At 39.7% G+C, this 18,233-nt stretch overlaps 1 protein-coding gene across 11 annotated transcripts in view; it reads right to left on the bottom strand.

Moving 5' to 3' along the window:
* The window catches only part of GANC (glucosidase alpha, neutral C), a 130,112-nt gene that overhangs the window by 82,153 nt on the left and 29,726 nt on the right, over positions 1 to 18,233 (bottom strand). For all 11 annotated transcript variants that reach the window (XR_004274976.1, XR_004274975.1, XR_004274974.1 and 8 more), the window contains 4 exons: positions 11,829 to 11,895; positions 9,763 to 9,859; positions 7,890 to 8,070; positions 7,507 to 7,660 (listed from right to left, as the gene is read on the bottom strand). Coding sequence is in view for 7 of the 11 variants with exons in the window: in XM_032297843.1 (XP_032153734.1) it covers positions 7,507 to 7,660; positions 7,890 to 8,070; positions 9,763 to 9,859; positions 11,829 to 11,895 (499 nt within the window). In the remaining 4 variants the exon portion in view is untranslated. The remainder of the gene's footprint in view (positions 1 to 7,506; positions 7,661 to 7,889; positions 8,071 to 9,762; positions 9,860 to 11,828; positions 11,896 to 18,233) is intronic.

Below are 18,233 nucleotides of genomic sequence, written 5' to 3' on the forward strand. Positions count from 1 at the left end.
CATTCACCATGAAGTAGAAGCATTACCACTATTTCTAAAACCTTTACATCACCCCAAGCAGAAACTCTATAATCACTAAGCAGTAACTCCCCATCAATCACATCTCTCAGTCCCCTCTAATCTCTGTCTTGACAAATTTGCATATTGTAGCCACTTCATAGGAGTGGATCATATAATACTTGTCCTTTCATGTCTGTCTTGTTTCATTTTCCATATTTTCAAGGTTCATTCATGTTGCATGTACCAGAATTTCATTTCTTTTTATAGCTGAATAATATTCTATGTATATACCACATTTTGTTTATTTGTCCATCTTTCATAGGCACTTGGATTGTTTCCATTTTTTGGCTATCGAGAATAATGCTACAGTGATCATTGGCATACATGTATCTGTTGAGTCCCTGCTTTCAATTTCCTTGTGCATATACCTAGGAGTAGAATTGCTGGGTGTATCTGTTAGGGTTCTTCAGAGAACACAGGTCCTTCAGAGAAACAGAATTAATAGGATTTATACTGAATATATTTATAGATATTTATATATCTATAAATATGTATAAATACTCAGAGGGAGATACAAATACTGATTAATTTAAAATAAGTGGCCCCTGTGATTGTAGGGGCTGGCAAGTCTGAGTTTTGCAGGAGATACTGGCATACTAGAGAACCAAGGAAGAGTTGATGTAGCAGCCTAAGCCTGAAGGCAAGCTGGAGACATTCCGTTTTCCCCAGGGACCTCAATCTTTTTCTCTAAGGCCTTCAACTACTGGATGAGGCCCACTCTCGTTATGGAGAGTAATCTGCTTTACTCAAAAGTCTACTGTATTAAATGTTAATCTCATTAAAAAATACCTTCACAGAAACATCGAGACTGGTGTTTAAATATCTGGGTACCACAACCTAGCCAAATTGACACATAACATTAACCATTACACTGGGTCATATGGTAATTCTATGTTTAACTTTGTGAGGAAATGCCAAATTGTTTTCTGCAATGGCTGAGTCATTTTACATTTCCACCAGCAATGTTCCAATTTCTCTGCATCCTCATAAACACTTATGTTTTTCCATTTTTTGGATTTAGCCATCCTAGTGGGTGTTAAGTGATATTTTACTGTGGTTTTGATTTGCATTTTCCTAATGACTAACGATGTTGAGTGGATTTTCATGGGCTTGTTGTTCATTTACATATCTTCTTTGCAGAAATATCTCTTTAATCCTTTGCCCATTTTAGAATTGGGTTGTCTTTTTGGTTTTTAAGGATTTGGTAAAGATTTATTTATTTTTTTATTTCTAGTCTTTTAGTATGGCTCCTTTTCTTTTTTAAAGAATATAACATATATTTATTTTTTTTTCCATTTCCGGCCTTTAAAAGTAGACACAGATATGCTTAGGATAAAGCTGATTTTTTTAAAAATATTTTTTATTGTACTTTAGGTTCTGGGGTACATGTGCGGATCATGCAGGACTGTCACATGGGTACATACATGGCAATGTGGTTTGCTGCCTCCATCCCCCTGTCACCAGTATCTGGCATTTCTCCCCATGTTATCCTTCCCCAACCTCTCTAACCCCTGCTGTCCCTCCCCTAGTCCCCTGCAACAGACCCTAGTGTGTGATGCTCCCCTCCCTGTGTTCATGTGTTCTCATTGTTCAACACCTGTGAGTGAGAACATGCGGTGTTTGATTTTTCTGTTCTTGTGTAAGTTTGCTGAGAATGATAGTTTCCAGATTCATCCATGTCCCTACAAAGGACACGAACTCATTGTATTTTACGGCTGCATAGTATTCCACGGTGTATATGTGCCACATTTTTTTTGTCCAGTCTATCATTGATGGGCATTTGGGTTGGTTCCAGGTCTTTGCTATTGTAAACAATGCCACAATGAATATACGTGTGCATGTGTCTTTATAACGGAATGATTTATAATCCTTTGGATATATACCCAGTAATGGGATTGCTGGGTCAAACGGAATCTCTATTTCTAGGTCCTTGAGGAATGGCCACACTGTCTTCCACAATGGTTGAACTAATTTACACTCCCACCAATGGTGTAAAAGTGTTCCTATTTCTCCACATCCTCTCCAGCATCTGTTGTCTCCAGATTTTTTAATGATCGCCATTCTAACTGGTGTGAGATAGTATCTCATTGTGGTTTTGATTTGGATTTCTCTAATGATCAGTGACGATGAGCATTTTTTCATATGTTTGTTGGCCTCATATACATCTTCTTTGGAAAGGTGTCTGTTCATGTCTTTTGTCCGCTTTTGAATGGGTTTGTTTTTTTCTTGTAAATCTGTTTTAGTTCTTTGTAGATTCTGGATATTATTAGCCCTTTGTCAGATGGGTAGATTGCAAAAATTTTTTTCCATTCTGTTGGTTGCTGGTTCACTCTAAAGATTGTTTCTTTTGCTGTGCAGAAGCTCTTATGTTTAAGTAGATCCCATTTGTCTATTTTGGTTTTTGTTGCCAATGCTTTTGCTGTTTTAGTCATGAAGTCCTTTGCCTATGCCTATGTCCTAAATGGTTTTGCCTAGGTTTTCTTCTAGGGTTTTTATAGTGTTAAGTTTTATGTTTAAGTCTTTAATACTCTGGAGTTAATTTTAGTGTAAGGTGTCAGGAAGGGGTCCAGTTTCTGTTTTCTGCACATGGCTAGCCAGTTATCCCAATACTATTTATTAAACAGGGAATCCTTTCTCCATTGTTTGCTTTTGTCAGGTTTGTCAAATATCAGATGGTTGTAGATGTGTAGCGTTATTTCCAAGGCCTCTGTTCTGTTCTGCTGGTGTATATCTCTGTTTTGGTACCAGTACCATGCTGTTTCGATTACTGTAGCCTTGTAGCATAAAGCTGATTTTAAGAGCACAAAAAAGTTGAGCACAAAGGATAGAATTAAATTCAGCAATCCAGAGTGATAAAGAGGAAAAGATACTGAGTAGGTGCCTTTGACAGAAAACATTACCCAAGTTGATTACCTAATAGTTGGAGATTGAAGTCCTTATATGCTGCAAAAGTGAGAACACTCTGGTGTATGAAGTACACGGTGACATTTGCAGCAACTTGGTCTCTATTCATTACTTAAGAACAATTAACATAGTTAAGTGTAGTCTTTAGTAGACAATCTGCATCCATTTAAATTTAAACATAATATTTTCCACAGTAGTGTAAATATAAGGCCACAGTATTTATTTTGGGCAAATCCTTTAATGTAGTGATTTTAATATCACTGTTACTCATTCTTTTGGAATATGAAGTGTTTTAATGGAATTAAGGCTACAGATAATTTTTAAAATACTGTATCATGACTAATATATTAAAACTATTTATACTGAGATATTTATATCTAATATCCAAAGAAAATTCACTGCCAAATTGTTACAGTAAATATTAATCGTCTGACACCCTTATTAACTGATTCTGTAGGTACAAGTACAGGTCAGTATGATTTTAGTGTCTATTCTTTCATTTTACTAAATTAGTAAAGCAGCATTTACAGAACTAATAAAAACAAGTGAAGCAGCCACCCAAGGACCTTAACACCTCCTGAGTTAGCTGTGTCACAAGCTCAGATAGAAATTCCCACTATATGCACAAAGCTGCATTCAAATTCTTCATCAAAAGGTGCTGGCAGAAGTTGTCAGACACCTTCCAATATAAATCTGCAATCCCATGGCCCCCAGAAGAGACAGCAGTAAAACGCTTTATAAATTCTGCTGAGAAAATGCCCCCTTTCCTCATCAGGTTTTAAATTCCATGCTGGGTAGCTATGTGCTTCAGATTCTTTAAAGAGGAATTCCTTGGGGGATACATTTTCTGGCCAACTTGACCAATCCCATATCCGATCTGAGTTTTTCTTCAAGATGCTTTTACCTTCTTTCCTTCTCTCATATCTCCCTCAGACTGAGAGCTGTTTTTCTCCAATGTCTGTGACAGAGGTAGGCTATCACAGAACTTTCGGAGCTACTCTATCCAAATTCATGTTAAATATCCAGCAGTATTTTTTCCATGTCACTATTGTATTAAAACAATTTTTTTAGATTCAGGGTCTCATTCTGTTGCCTGGGCTGGAAAGCAGTAGCACAAACATTGCTCACTGCAGCCTCCCTTTGAGAAGCAAGGCAGAGGATTACTCGAATTCAAGGAAGTACTTTGGAGACTTCCCAAAGCACTGGGATTACAGGCGTGAGCCACTGTGCCCAGTCCATGTCACCATTATAAACAGAAATGGATTCTATCATTGCTAAAGTGCTGTTCTACCCAGGAGTCCTGCAAGTTCTCTCTCTGCAGCCTGGGGATCCTGCTCTGTAATATGGTGCCAGAGGGTGGCTATAGCAGTCTGGGTCATTGCTTGGCTGTGGTCTAGGGGCTGTATGTGCCCTCAGTGGTAGACAGTCTAGCAGGCGAGCATAAGGGATATGGGCCTAGGGCTCAGTCTGTCTTTTTGTTGTTGAGTTGTAGAACGTTCTTCATATATTGTGGATAAGCGACCCATATCAGATACACAATCTACAGACATTTTCTTCCATTTTGTAGGCTGCTTTTTCACTTTCTTCTGACACACAAAAGTTTTTAATGTTAGTGAATTCTAACATGTATTTGTTGTTGTTGTTGCTCACGATTTTGTTGTTATATTTAAGAATCCATTGCCAAATCCAAGTTCATGAATATTTACCCCTGTTTTCTTCTAAGAGTTTTACAGTTTTAGCTCTTATATAGTAGATCCATTCTGAGTTATTTTTTGTATATGAAATATATATAACATTTTTTTTTTTTTTTTTTTTTGGGACGGAGTTTCGCTCTTGTTACCCAGGCTGGAGTGCAATGGCGCAATCTCGGCTCACCGCAACCTCCGCCTCCTGGGTTCAGGCAATTCTCCTGCCTCAGCCTCCTGAGTAGCTGGGATTACAGGCACGCGCCACCATGCCCAGCTAATTTTTTGTATTTTTAGTAGAGACGGGGTTTCACCGTGTTGACCAGGATGGTCTCGATCTCTTGACCTCGTGATCCACCCGCCTCGGCCTCCCAAAGTGCTGGGATTACAGGCTTGAGCCTATAACATATTTTTGAATATGGGAGTCCACTTCATTCTTTTGAAAGTAGATATCCAACTATCTCACACCATATGTTCAAGAGACTATTTCTTCTTCATGGAATGGTCATGAACCTTTACTGAAATTATAATGGTGACATGGACACAGCACTGTGGCTTGTGCCTGTACTCCCAGTGTTTTGGGTGGCCATAAATGTATAGGTTTATTTCTAGATTCCCAATTCTTTTTTTTTTTTTTTTTTTTTTTTTTTTTTTGAGATGGAGTTTCATTCTTGTTGCCCAGGCTGGAGTGCACTGGTGTGATCTCGGCTCACTGCAACCTCTGTCTCCTGGGATCAAGCAATTCTCCAGCCTCAGCCTCCTGAGTAGCTGAGACTACAGGCGCGTGCCGCCATGCCCAGCTAATTTTTAGTAGAGATGGGGTTTCACTATGTTGGCCAGGCTGGTCTCAAACTCCTGACTTCATGATCCACCCGCCTTGGCCTCCCAAAGTGCTGGGATTATAGGCACGAGCCACCGTGCTTGGCCAGTAGCATGTTCTTTTGATTGCCATATCTTTGAAGTAAGTTTGAAATTGAAAAGTTGTATTAGTCCATTTTCACACTGCTTAAGACATACCTGAGCCTGGGCAATTTACAAAAGGAAGAAGTTTAATTGAACTTACAGTTCCATGTGGTTGGGAAGGCCTCATGATCATGGCTGAAGGCAAGGAGGAGCAAGTTACATCTTACGTGAATGGCGGCAGGCAAAGACAGATCTCATGAGACTTATTCACTATCATGAGAACAATATGAGAAAGACCTGCCCCATGATTCAATTACCTCCCACCAGGTCTCTCCTACAACATGTGGGAATTCATGATGAGATTTGGATGGGGATACAGCCAAAGCCTATCAGAAGTATAATTTTCCCAACTTTGTTTCTCTTTTTTAAGATTGTTTTGGCTATTCAGGTCTCTTTGCAATTCTATGAAAGATCAGCTTTTCCATTTCTGCAAAAGAAGCCACTGGAATTTTGATACGGATTGTAGTGAATCTGTAAGTCACTTTCTGTTTTATTGCCATCTTAACATTGTCTTCCAACCTATGAACATGGGATGTCTTTCCATTTATTTAGGCTTTCTTTAATTTTTTTCAGGAATGTTTTATAGTTTTCAGTGTACAGGTCTTTTACCTCCTTCGCTAAGTGTGTTCCTAGGTATTTTATATTTTGTATATTATAAATGGAATTGCTTTCGTTTTTTTCCTTTTTTTTTTGTCTTAAATGGAATTGTTTTCTTAATTTTTTTTGGATTGTTCATTGTGGGTATATAGAAACAAAACTAACTTTTTTTTCATTATTGATTGATACAGTTTGGATTTGTGTCCTATCCGAATCTCATGTCAAATTGTAATCCACAATGTTGGAAGACGGGCCTGGTAGGGGGCGACTGGATCATGTGAGTAGATTTCCTCCCTAGCTGTTCTTGTGATAGTGATTTCTCACAAGATCTGGTTGTTTAAAAGTGTGTGGCACCTCCTCCCTCTCTCTCTTCCTCCTGCTCCAGCCAGGTAAGATGTGGTTGCTTCCCCTTCACCTTCCACCATAATTGTTACGTTTCCTGAGGCCTCCCCAGCCATGCTTCCTGTACAGCCTACAGAACCATGAGTCAATTAAACTTATTTTCTTTATAAATTACCCAGTTTCCAGTATTTCTTCATAGCAGTGTGAGAACAGATTAATACATTAATCTTGTACCCTGTAATTTTGCTGGATTTACTGCCTCTAGTGTGGATTCTTTGGGATTTTCTATATATAGGATCATATCATCTCCTATAATCTTATGTATTCTTTTCCAATTTGGATGTCTTTTATTTCTTTTTCTTACCTAATTTCTATGGCTAGAAATTCCAGTACAATATTGAATTATAGTAGGGAAAATGCAATGCCTTGCCTTGTTTCTGATCTTAGAGAAAAGCTTGCATTTTTTTAAAGATAAAATGTTCTGATGCTAAAGCCAGTTGCATATATATATATATATATTTTTGTGTGTGTGTGTGTGTGTGTGTGTGTGTGTGTGTGTGTGGATGGGGGAGGCTATCAAGTCTCGGCCATTTTACTATCAACTGACCCCAGCCTGACAGTTGCATATTTTAATGCAGAAAAAAAACATAGAAAAGTTGAAGTTGGGATATTGGTCATCTGAGATAAAGGTAGAGCTAGCCCAGGGGCTAAAAGCTCCCAGGAAAGCAGATGGCAAGTATTAGGAATTAGACAGTAAAACATTCTAGATCCAGTGCAATGTTTTACTAAACTGAATGGGATGAGGGTGGGAACAGGAATGCTTGCTAATTAAAATATTTGGGTAAGATGTTTATAAATTCCACATAGTGTGCAACAACTATTAACTTACAACGATGATACATGGGACACAGGATACATAACAGAACAAGAAACTGGCACTTCTCCATGCAAATACCTGTAAGGTGTGAGTACTGTCTGAAGACATCAGAAGGTGTAGGTCCTGTCAGCAGAAAAACATCAATGATTCCACTTTCTGACATCCAGTGCACATGAGTTCGAGATCTGACCTTTTGTTTAGCAGCAACTGGGCCCATCTGGGTCAGTGTGTACTGGAAAAAGAATGGAATAAAAATTTGAGAAATTTCCCTTTAACCTGCAACATCCAGACATACGTAAGTAACAGTCTGTTTCTCTAGTAGATACTACTGATATTCATGGACTACACTATAAAGCTTTTGGTGGCAGAGAAGTGCCAGTACAAAGATAAGACCTTTGACTCCACTGCAGTGGTTTTGTTTCTTCTTTAAGTATGGCATGTAGCTATGCTCAGCAGCTCACCTCTACTGCAGGCTCTGTATTGATCTCCACCAGTGTTTCTGAGGCATTCAGCCAGAAAATACCTATAGTTCTGCCCAGTTTGTGAGCCAGGAGATAAGGTACTGAACCATAAATGCCCATTTTATCATATATTTGGTATCCATAGACATCCAGGTTATAAAGACGGTAAGCATCTCCATCCCTGAAACACAAAGATTATCATCAATTACCAATCACAAATATATTATTAATAAATAGAATAGCTCCATTCTTCTCTGAAAACACTTAGGTCCCAAGCATCTTTGAAGGCTCAACTCTTGCCACTTTCCTAAAGATTTCCTGACACAATTTGGGTGAATGTGGTCCTCTTCCCTTGACTCCTTTGGTACCACTTCCTGTGACATTAACACAATCACATCTTAGACATCTTTTCCAAATATATCCTTTTTTTTCTTTTTTTTTTTTTTTTCCCAGAAAGGGTCTTACTCTGTCACCCAGACTGGAGTGCAATGGTGCGATTTTGGCTCACTGCGACCTCTACCTCCTGGGTTCAGTAATTCTCCCAACTCAGCCTCCCGAGTAGCTGGGACTACAGGTGTGCACCACTATGCCCAGCTAATTTTTGTATTTTTTGGTTGAGACAAGGTTTCACCATGTTGACCAGGCTGGTCTCAAACTCCTGACCTCAAGTGATTTACCCACCTTGGCCTCCCAAAGTGCTGGGATTACAGGCGTGAGCCACTGCGCCTGGCCTAAATATCCTTTGAGTGGAGGACTCTCTCCTGTGAACCCTCCACAAAGGGAAGCACACAGTAAGCATCCACTGATGAATTCTGTGAGCACTTCTCTGCAGTTAAAATAATTGTGTCCAAGAGGCTTCCACAGTGCTTAGCAGGGGAAGACAGGGAACTGAATTGGGGGTGGGAGCACAGAGCTCAGATCAGTGTGAGTACAGCACAGTTTCTCCTGGACTTATCAGAATGCCTACCTGAAAGTAAACAGCACCTGAACCTGGCAACCTGATTAGACTCTTTCTCTTTGGTTTAATTTCCTCTTAGTCTGGATGCCTCTGGCGTCTTTGTCAATAGTGTTAGCCTGACATGATAGTCCTCAGGGAATTAAAGGTGATATGAGATGCCACATTATTCCATTCTCTGGCTCACTGTCCCATTTTGGTAAAGCCTTTTTCTGGGTCAGCGATTTTTTCATGATATATTCTCCCAGGGTTCCATAAAAGGCCTTGAGAGGTAAAAGTGAAACCCAGGGATAAAGATCTTCCCTCTACACTGATCACAGCAGCTCCATAATTTTACTTCCTCTATATCTCTAGGTTCAGTATTATAGTTTTTACAGTTATCTAATTTGACCATTAAAAATAAAAATGGAAAACTGGATGGGCAGGGTGGCTCATGCCTGTAATCCCAGCACTTCGGGAGGCGGAGGTGGGTGGATAACAAGGCCAGGAGTTCGAGACCAGCCTGGCCAATATGGTGAAACCCTGTCTCTACTAAAAATACCAAAAAAAAAAAAAAAAAAAAAAAAATTATCCCAGCATGGTGGTGGGCACCTGTAGTCTCAGCTACTTGGGAGGTTGAGGCAGGAGAATCCCTTGAATCCAGGAGGCAGAGGTTGCAGTGAGCCAAGATTGCACCACTGCATTCCAGTCTGGGAGATAGAGCAAGACTCCATCTAAAAAAAAAAAAAAAAAAAAAAAAGGGAAACAACTGCTCTGGGTGATCATTCAAGGAAGGTTCTTAAAGATTCACAAGCAATGTCAAGGAGGAAAAGGCCTGGCACATATTAGCACTGGCTCAGACAGCTCACAGATGATTCCTTTCAAATCATCTCAATACAGAAACCAGAGCCTCCCATAAGAATTCTTGTTTTCACTTACCTAGTATTTTTAAGTCGGTGTGATTCTGCATGTTGTGGGATCCCATACAGATGCTCAAATTCATGCAAGGAGAAATCCAAACCAACGGAAGAAGGGCCTGTAGAGACCAGGATACTGAGTTTTGCTTCTCAAAAGGACACTTACTTAAGGAGATTCAGTTAATTCTGAGTGCAGAGAGATGACCAAACTAGAGGCTGAGAGACCTGAGCTCATCTAGATCAATCAGCAAATGCTGTGTACTGACCATCTGTAAGATACTATATTCAGGGGTTGTGGGGATACAAAAACGTATAAGGCAAAGTTCCGGTTACATATTAGTTCTGTTGCCTTAGCTGTGTGGTGAAGCTCTCTGTGTCCTCTTTACAGTAAATCTCTTTTCTCTTTGTAAAACATAAGTTTTAGATTTTTTCCTAATCGAAATTTTCCTTATCACATATTTCTTTGCTTTAGGAAGCTAAGAATATTGCTTCAGTCTTCACTAGACGAAATGACTGAATGTCTTCCGCCTGATCACTTATTCTTACTGCCAGCCTCGTCTGTGACTGCCTACCAGGAATGCAAATGTCAACGGCACCAGGAGGGCCATAACTGGTTGCTCACAAATACTCCTCCTCTGTGATTGTAGTTACATAAATTTCCTTTAACCTCCTGTGTGATTGCAGTTATACAGATTTCCTTTAACCAAAGACAAATTCCTTTATTTAACAATTATTTTACAGATATGGGAAAATGCAAATGACTAGGAGGTATAAAGTGGGTTTTAATTTATCTTAGGTTAAAGTATTTGACATCAAATGGTCCTTATTTGTAGGAGCTTGTGACAGAAAAGAGATGCTACAGAGAAAGTAAAAAAGAAGATGACATGGCCAGATATGGTGGCTCACACCTGTAAACCCAGCACTTTGGAAAGCCGAAGCAGGTGCATCACTTGAGGCCAGGAGTTCAAGGGTGCAGTAAGCCACGATCCAGTAAGCACTGCACTCCCGCCTGGGTGACAGAGCGAAACCTTGGCTCAAAAAAAAAGTTAAAAAAAAGATTAAAAAATTATGATGTAGCCGGGCGTGGTGGCTCAAGCCTGTAATCCCAGCACTTTGGGAGGCCGAGGCGGGTGGATCACGAGGTCAAGAGATCGAGACCATCCTGGTCAACACGGTGAAACCCCGTCTCTACTAAAACTGTAAAAAATTAGCTGGGCATGGTGGCGCGTGCCTGTAATCCCAGCGACTCAGGAGGCTGGGGCAGGAGAATTGCCTGAACCCGGGAGGCGGAGGTTGCGGTGAGCCGAGATCGCGCCATTGCACTCCAGCCTGGGTAACAAGAGCGAAGCTCCGTCCCAAAAAAAAAAAAAAAAAAAAAAAAAATTATGATGTTACAGAAAGGAGAGCCTAAGAACCTACGCCCCTGCTTTTAATTTGGGGCATTCTGTCAGCCCTGATCATTATACAATGCTGTAGATAATGATGGCTAGGATGGAAATTAGGGAGGGTTTGTTATTCTACAGGGCAGGGAGGAGGAAAGAGGAAAGTGAGTACTTTCCTAACTGCATAAGTTCCAAGTATCTGAAAGGCATCTCCTAAAGAGACAAACTCACCCCCCAACCCCAATTCCATCACTAGTCTTGGTGAGAAATGTGACAGATGGGCACGTGAGACCCATGAGAATGATGGGGAGGCCTGGAGAAGGTTGAGAACCACTGGCTTGAAATGTTGCAAATGAGGGGCTCTGCAACTTGGGTTTCTCATCACTTCTCTCTCATAAAAGTTGAACGTGGAATTTGTAGCTGCCTTACCTAATGGACAGTGCAAGCAGTGTGCTGATCTAGGCCCCTCCATGAGACCGTAAGCTCCATGTGGCTTATATTTCTTTTACGCTTCCCACAAAAGGTATATAATTGCTATTTCTCTGTTCCAATGCCTTATTGAAAGATAGTGAATCCAATCTGGGATTTCTGTTTCTTCTGTTAAAGTCACCTGTTTTAGGTGCCAAAGATCAAGGGGCTTTCACATCGAATTATGTAGCCTTTTTTGGACTGAACTGTTTTAATACTATGCCAGTTTCAACTTTACCATTAGCTTTGATATCCACAAATTTTCCAAATTTCTCTTCCCAAAGGCCCAGATCCTCTTGATTTTCCTGTTGATACAAAAAAAGGGGAGCAAACTGAGTTTATAAGTTGCAACAAATGTGTTTACCACAATAGCACATTTGGATTTTTTAAAAAAGAATGAGAAAGTGAGTTCATCTTTCCTTAGAAGACCAATCTGTGATGTCAGTATATTGAACAAATCAAATCTGTGTTCTATATACATGTCAACAATCATCTTTATGAACCCTAGCTGACATTAATATATTTTTTATTGTGGTAAAACATACACAACATAAAATTTACCATTTTAATTATTTTCAAGTATAAAGTTCAGGTTCAGTGGCATTAAGTACATTCACACTGCTGTGCAACTATTGCTTGTACCTTAAACAGTTAAATAAGCCAGTGATTAACAGAAATTCTTGAACTTATAGGATAGCAGAAAAGAAAATAAACATGTTGCTGAAATGCTTGTGAGATTAAAAAACCGGCTGAAATCAGTTGGAACCAATATGGCCAACTAGAACAAGCTTGCTGGCAACACAGCCTTAATTGCCACCACATATTTCATAATAATTCCATCTGAATTTGCACGTGACCCATGAGAAAACATGAAGAGATAACTGCACACACCCGAGGACTTTTCAGACCTCCCTTTCCTTCCACCAACCACCTGCTATAATATAATCCCAGAATCTACTACCTAAAGCTTTCTAATAAAATTACTGCCTTAAAGTCAGCAGAGACAGATTTGAGCTGGATTCCTATCTCCTTATTGGTCAACCTGCAATAAAAACCTTTTCTGTTCTCAAAAACCTGTTGTCATAGTATTGGCTTCTAGTGCATCAGGGAGTGAGCCCTTTTGCTCAATAACCTTATGACCATCCATCGCCAGAACTTATTTTTTTTTTTTTAGACAGAGTCTTGCTCTATTGCCAGGCTGGAGGGCAGTGGTGTGATCTCGGCTCCCTGCCACCTCCGACTTCTGGGTTCAAGGGATTCTCCTGCCTCAGCTACTCGAGTAGCCGGGATTGCAGGTGCACACCACCATGCCAAGCTAATTTTTGCATTTTTAGTAGAGGCGGGGTTTCACCATATTGGCCAGGATGGTCTTGACCTCTTGACTTCATGATCCACCTGCCTCAGACTCCCAAAGAGCTGGGATTATAGGCAGGAGCCACCACACTTGGCCTCCAGAACTTTTTTTAAATTTGTTTTTATTTTCCAAGAAGTGCCCAGGGGTGAGGTGGGGTGGGTGGGGTCTCTGTGGAGGCCCCTGAGCACTGCCCATCTGCAGAACTTTTTCATCATCCCAAACTGAATCTCCTTGCCCATTAAACAGCAACTCCCCATTTCCCTAGATACCAGTCTCTGGCAGCCACTATTCTAATTTATCTCTATGAATTTGACTACTCTAGGTATCTTCTACAAGTAGAATGATGTATAATTTGTCCTTCTGTAACTGGCTTACTTCACTTAGGGTAACATCTTCAAGTTTCACCCATGTTTCAGCATGTATCAGAATTTCCCTCCTTTTTAAGGCTAAATAATATTCCATTGTATGTATTTATCACACTTTGTTTAGTCCATCAATGGAGACTTGGGTTACCTCCACCTTTTGGCCATTGTGAATAAGGCTGCTATGAACATGGGCATACCAATATCTGTTTGAGTTCCTGTCTTCACTTCTGGGTATAGACACAGAAGTGGAATTGCTGGGTCGTATTGTGATTCTGTTTAATTTTTTGAGGAATTGCCATAACTCTTACATGAGTATCTTTACAGGAACCAAAATGCGAACACACTTTGAAAAATGCAGTCTTTATGTATGTAAGAATTAAAAATTTTTTTTCTTGTAAATATGTGAAGTGAAAATATTTAGAACCAAGTAACTTAGGTCTGTTTTGAGAGATCCTACGCAGAGATTTGTTTTTGCTGAGAGGAGCACTTTACCCCTCTGCTTCAATCAGCCAAACTACTGGCTACATTCTTGTGCTAGTTTGAGAAGTCAGGTCAATTGGGATGGCAATGACTGCTCAGGTCCATAATCTTTTGAAGTAAATGTATAAACTTTCTTACCTTTATAAAAATCTTCTTAAAAACTTAAAAAAAATTGTGTATGTGTGAAATGTGTATTTCTTTAAATGGTTCTTTGCCCACTTCTAGGTTGTTTCTTCATAATTAAAGCTTCTGTAAAGCAAACCTGTGCTTTTTTTTTTTTCAGACAAGGTCTTGCTCTGTCACCCAAGCTAGAGTACAGTGGCATGATCACTGCAGCCTTGACCTCCTGGGCTTAAGTAATTCTTCTGCCTCAGCCTTCCGAGTAGCTGAGACTACTGGTGCATGTTATCAAGTCTGATTAATTTTTTTCTTTTTATTTTTTATAGAGACAAATCTCACTATGTTCCCTTGTCTGGTCTTGAGCTCCTGGGCTCAAGCAATCTCCCTCCTTGGCCTCCCTAACTGTTGGGATTACAGGCGTGAGCCACCATACTCAGCCAGCTGTATGTTATTAAAATAACACCACCACCACCACCTGAATGCATAATGTAGGGGCTATTATTCTGGGGTCCCTGGATGGGCTTTAGAGTCCATTAACTCCCTTAAACAGTATGAACACTTTTAATTTTTCTACATAGATAATTCATAGTTTCCATCACATTCTTGCAAAAGGGTCTGTGACTCAAAACCACTACCTAATCTATGTACTGTCAGGGCTCTTTGTTTTTATTTCTTCTTAAAAAAAACAAAAACAAAATTTAAAAAACCCAGGAAAACAATATACACATATAGAACGTTCAGGTTTGTTACACAAGTACACATGTGCCATGGTGGTTTGCCGAAACCAATGACTCATCCTCTAAGTTCCCTCCCCTTACCCTCCACCCCGAAACAGGCCCTGGTGTGTGTTGTTCCCCTCCCTGTGTCCATGTGTTCTCCTTATTCAACTCCCACTTATGAGTGAGAACATGTAGTATTTAGTTTTCTTTTCCTGTGTTAGTTTGCTGAGGATGATGGTTTCCAGCTTCATCCATGTCCCTGCAAAGGACATGATGTTATTCCTTTTTATGGCTGCATAGTATTCCACAGTGTATATGTATCATATTTTCTTTTTTTTTCTTTAAGCTCTGAACAGTGGGTCTTATTGATTTTATGTTGATTTTTATTATTTATTTTATTATATTTTAAGTTCTGGGATACATGTGCAGGTTTGTTACATAGGTATACATATGTCATGGTGGTTTGCTGTACCCATCAACCTATCATCTACATTAGGTATTACTCCTAATGCTATCCCTCTCCTAATCCCCCACCCCACAAGAGGCCCCGGTGTGTGATATTCCCCTCTCTGTGTCTATGTGTTCTCATTGTTCAACTCCCACTTATGAGTGAGAACATGCAGTGTTTGGTTTTCTGTTCCTGGATTGGTTTGCTTAGAATGATGGTTTCCAGCTACATCCATGTCCCTGCAAAGAACATGAACTCTTTTTGTGGCTACATAGTATTCCATGGTGTATATGTGCCACATTTTCTTTATCCAGTCTATCTTTGATGGCCATTTGGGTTGGTTCCAAGTCTTTGCTATTGTAAACAGTGATGCAATGAACATATGTGTACATGTATCTTTATAAAATTTTGATTTACAATCCTTTGGGTATATACCCAGTAATGGGATTGCTGGGTCAAATGGAATCTCTATTTTGGTATCAGTACCATGCTGTTTTGATTACTGTAGCCTTGTAGTATAGTTTGAAGTCAGTTAGCCTAATGCCTACAGCTTTGTTCTTTTTGCTTAGGATTTTCTTGGCTATGAGGGCTCTCTTCTGGTTCCAAATGAAGTTTAAGATGTTTTTTTCCAGTTCTGTGAAGAAGGTCAATGGTAGTTTGATGGAGACAGCATTGAATCTATAAATTACTTTGGGCAGTATGGCATTTTCACAATTTTGGTTCTTCCTAACCATGAGCATGGAACGTTTTTCCATCTGTTTGTGTCCTCTTTTATTTCCTTGAGCAGTGGTTTATAGTTCTCCTTGAAGAGGTCCTTCATGTCTTTTGTGAGTTGTATTCCTAGGTATTTTATTCTCTTTGTAGCAATTTTGAAGGTGAGTTCGCTGATGATTTGGCTCTTTGTCTGTGATTGTGTATAAGAATGCTTTTCATTTTTGCACATTGATTTTGTATCCTGAGACTTTGCTGAAGTTGCTTATCATCTTAAGGAGATTTTGAGCTGAGACGATGGGGTCTTCTAAATACACAATCATGTCGTCTGCAAATAGAGACAATTTGACTTCCTCTTTTCCTAAATGAATACCCTTTATTTCTTTTTCTTACCTGATTGTTCTGGCCAGAACTAGCAATACTATGCTGAATATGAATGGTGAAAGAGAGCATCCTTGTCTAGTGACAGTTTTCAAAAGGAATGCTTCCAGTTTTTGCCCATTCAGTATGATATTAGCTGTGGGTCTGTCATAAATAACTTTTGTTATTTTGAGATACATTCCATCAATACCTACTTTATTAAGAGTTTTTAGCATAAAGGGCTGTTGAATTTTGTTGAAGGCCTTCTCTGTATCTATTGAAATAATCATGTGGTTTTTATCTTTGGTTCTGTTTATGTGATGGATTACATTTATAGATTTGCATATGTTGAACCAGCCTTGTATCCCCAGGATGAGGTCTACCTGATCATGATAGATAAGCTTTTTGATGTGCTGTTGCATTTGGTTCGCCTTTATTTTATTGAAGATTTTTGCATCGATGTTGTTCATAGACGTTGGCCTGAAATTTTCTTTTTTAGTTGTATCTCTGCCAGGTTTTGGTATCAGGATGATGTTGGTCTCATAAAATGAGTTAGGGAGGAGTCTCTCTTTTTGTATTGTTTGAAACAATTTCAGAAGGAATGGTACCAGTTCCTCTTTGTACATCTGGAAGAATTCAGCTGTGAATCCATCTGGACCTGAACTTTTTTTGGTTGGTAGGTTATTAATTGCTGCCTCTACTTCAGACCTTGTTATTGGTCTATTTGGGGATTCAACTTCTTCTTGGCTTAGTCTTGGGAGCGTGTAAGTGTCCAGGAATTTATCCATTTCGTCTAGATTTACTGCTTTATGTACAGAGTTGTTTGTAGAAATTTCTGATAGGAGTTTGTATTTCTGTGGAATAGGTGGTGATATCCCCTTTATCGTTTTTTATTGCATATGTTTGATTCTTCTCTCTTTTTTATTAGCCTGGCTAGCGGTCTATCTATTTTGTTGATCTTTTCAAAAAACCAGCTCCTGGATTTATCGATTTTTTTGAAGGCTTTTTTGTGTCTCTGTCTCCTTCAGTTCTGCTCTGATCTCAATTATTTCTTGTCTTCTGCTAGCTTTTGAATTTGTTTGACCTTGCTCCTCTAGCTCTTTTAATTTTGAGAATAGGTTGTCATTTTAGCTCTTTCCTCACTTCTCATATAGGCATTGAGTGCTATAAATTTCCCTCTAGGCACTGCTTTAAATGTGTCCCAGAGATTCTGGTACATTGTGACTTCGTTCTCATGGGTTTCGAAGAACATCTTTATTTCTGCCTTCATTTCATTATTTATCCAGTAGTCATTTAGGAGCAGTTTGTTCAGTTTCCAATGTAGTTGTGCAGTTTTGAGTGATTTTTCCTTTTTTTTTTGAGACGGAGTTTCACTCATGTTACCCAGGCTGGAGTGCAATGGCGTGATCTCGGCTCACCGCAACCTCCGCCTCCTGGGTTCAGGCAATTCTCCTGCCTCAGCCTCCTGAGTAGCTGGGATTACAGGCACGCACCACCATGCCCAGCTAATGTTTTGTATTTTTAGTAGAGACGGGGTTTCACCGTGTTGACCAGGATGGTCTCGATCTCTTGACCTCGTGATCCACCCGCCTCGGCCTCCCAAAGTGCTGGGATTACAGGCTTGAGCCACCGCGCCCGGCCAGTTTTGAGTGATTTTCTTAATCCTGAGCTCTAATTTGATTGCACTGTGGTCTGAGAGAGTGGTTGTTATGATTTCTGTTCTTTTGCCTTTGCTGAGGAATTATTTACTTCCAATTATGTGGTCAATTTTAGAGTAAGTGTGACGTGCTGCTGAGAAGAATGTATATTCTGTGGATTTGGGGTGGATGGTTCTGTACATGTCTATAGGTCTGCTTGGTCCAGATCCACGTTCAAGTCCTGGATATCCATGTTAATTTTCTGTCTCATTGATCTTACTTTGACAGTGGAGGGTTAAAGTCTCCCACTATTATTGTGCAGGGGTCTAAGTCTCTTTGGAGGTCATTGAGAACTTGCTTTATGTATCTGAGTGCTCCTGTATTGGGTGCATATATATTTAGGATAGTTAGCTTTTCTTTTTTTTTTTTTTTTTTTTGAGACAGAGTTT

The sequence above is a fragment of the Sapajus apella genome, unplaced genomic scaffold (assembly GCF_009761245.1).
Source record: "Sapajus apella isolate SASKATOON/1434 unplaced genomic scaffold, GSC_monkey_1.0 scaffold37, whole genome shotgun sequence".
Lineage (NCBI taxonomy): Eukaryota > Metazoa > Chordata > Mammalia > Primates > Cebidae > Sapajus > Sapajus apella.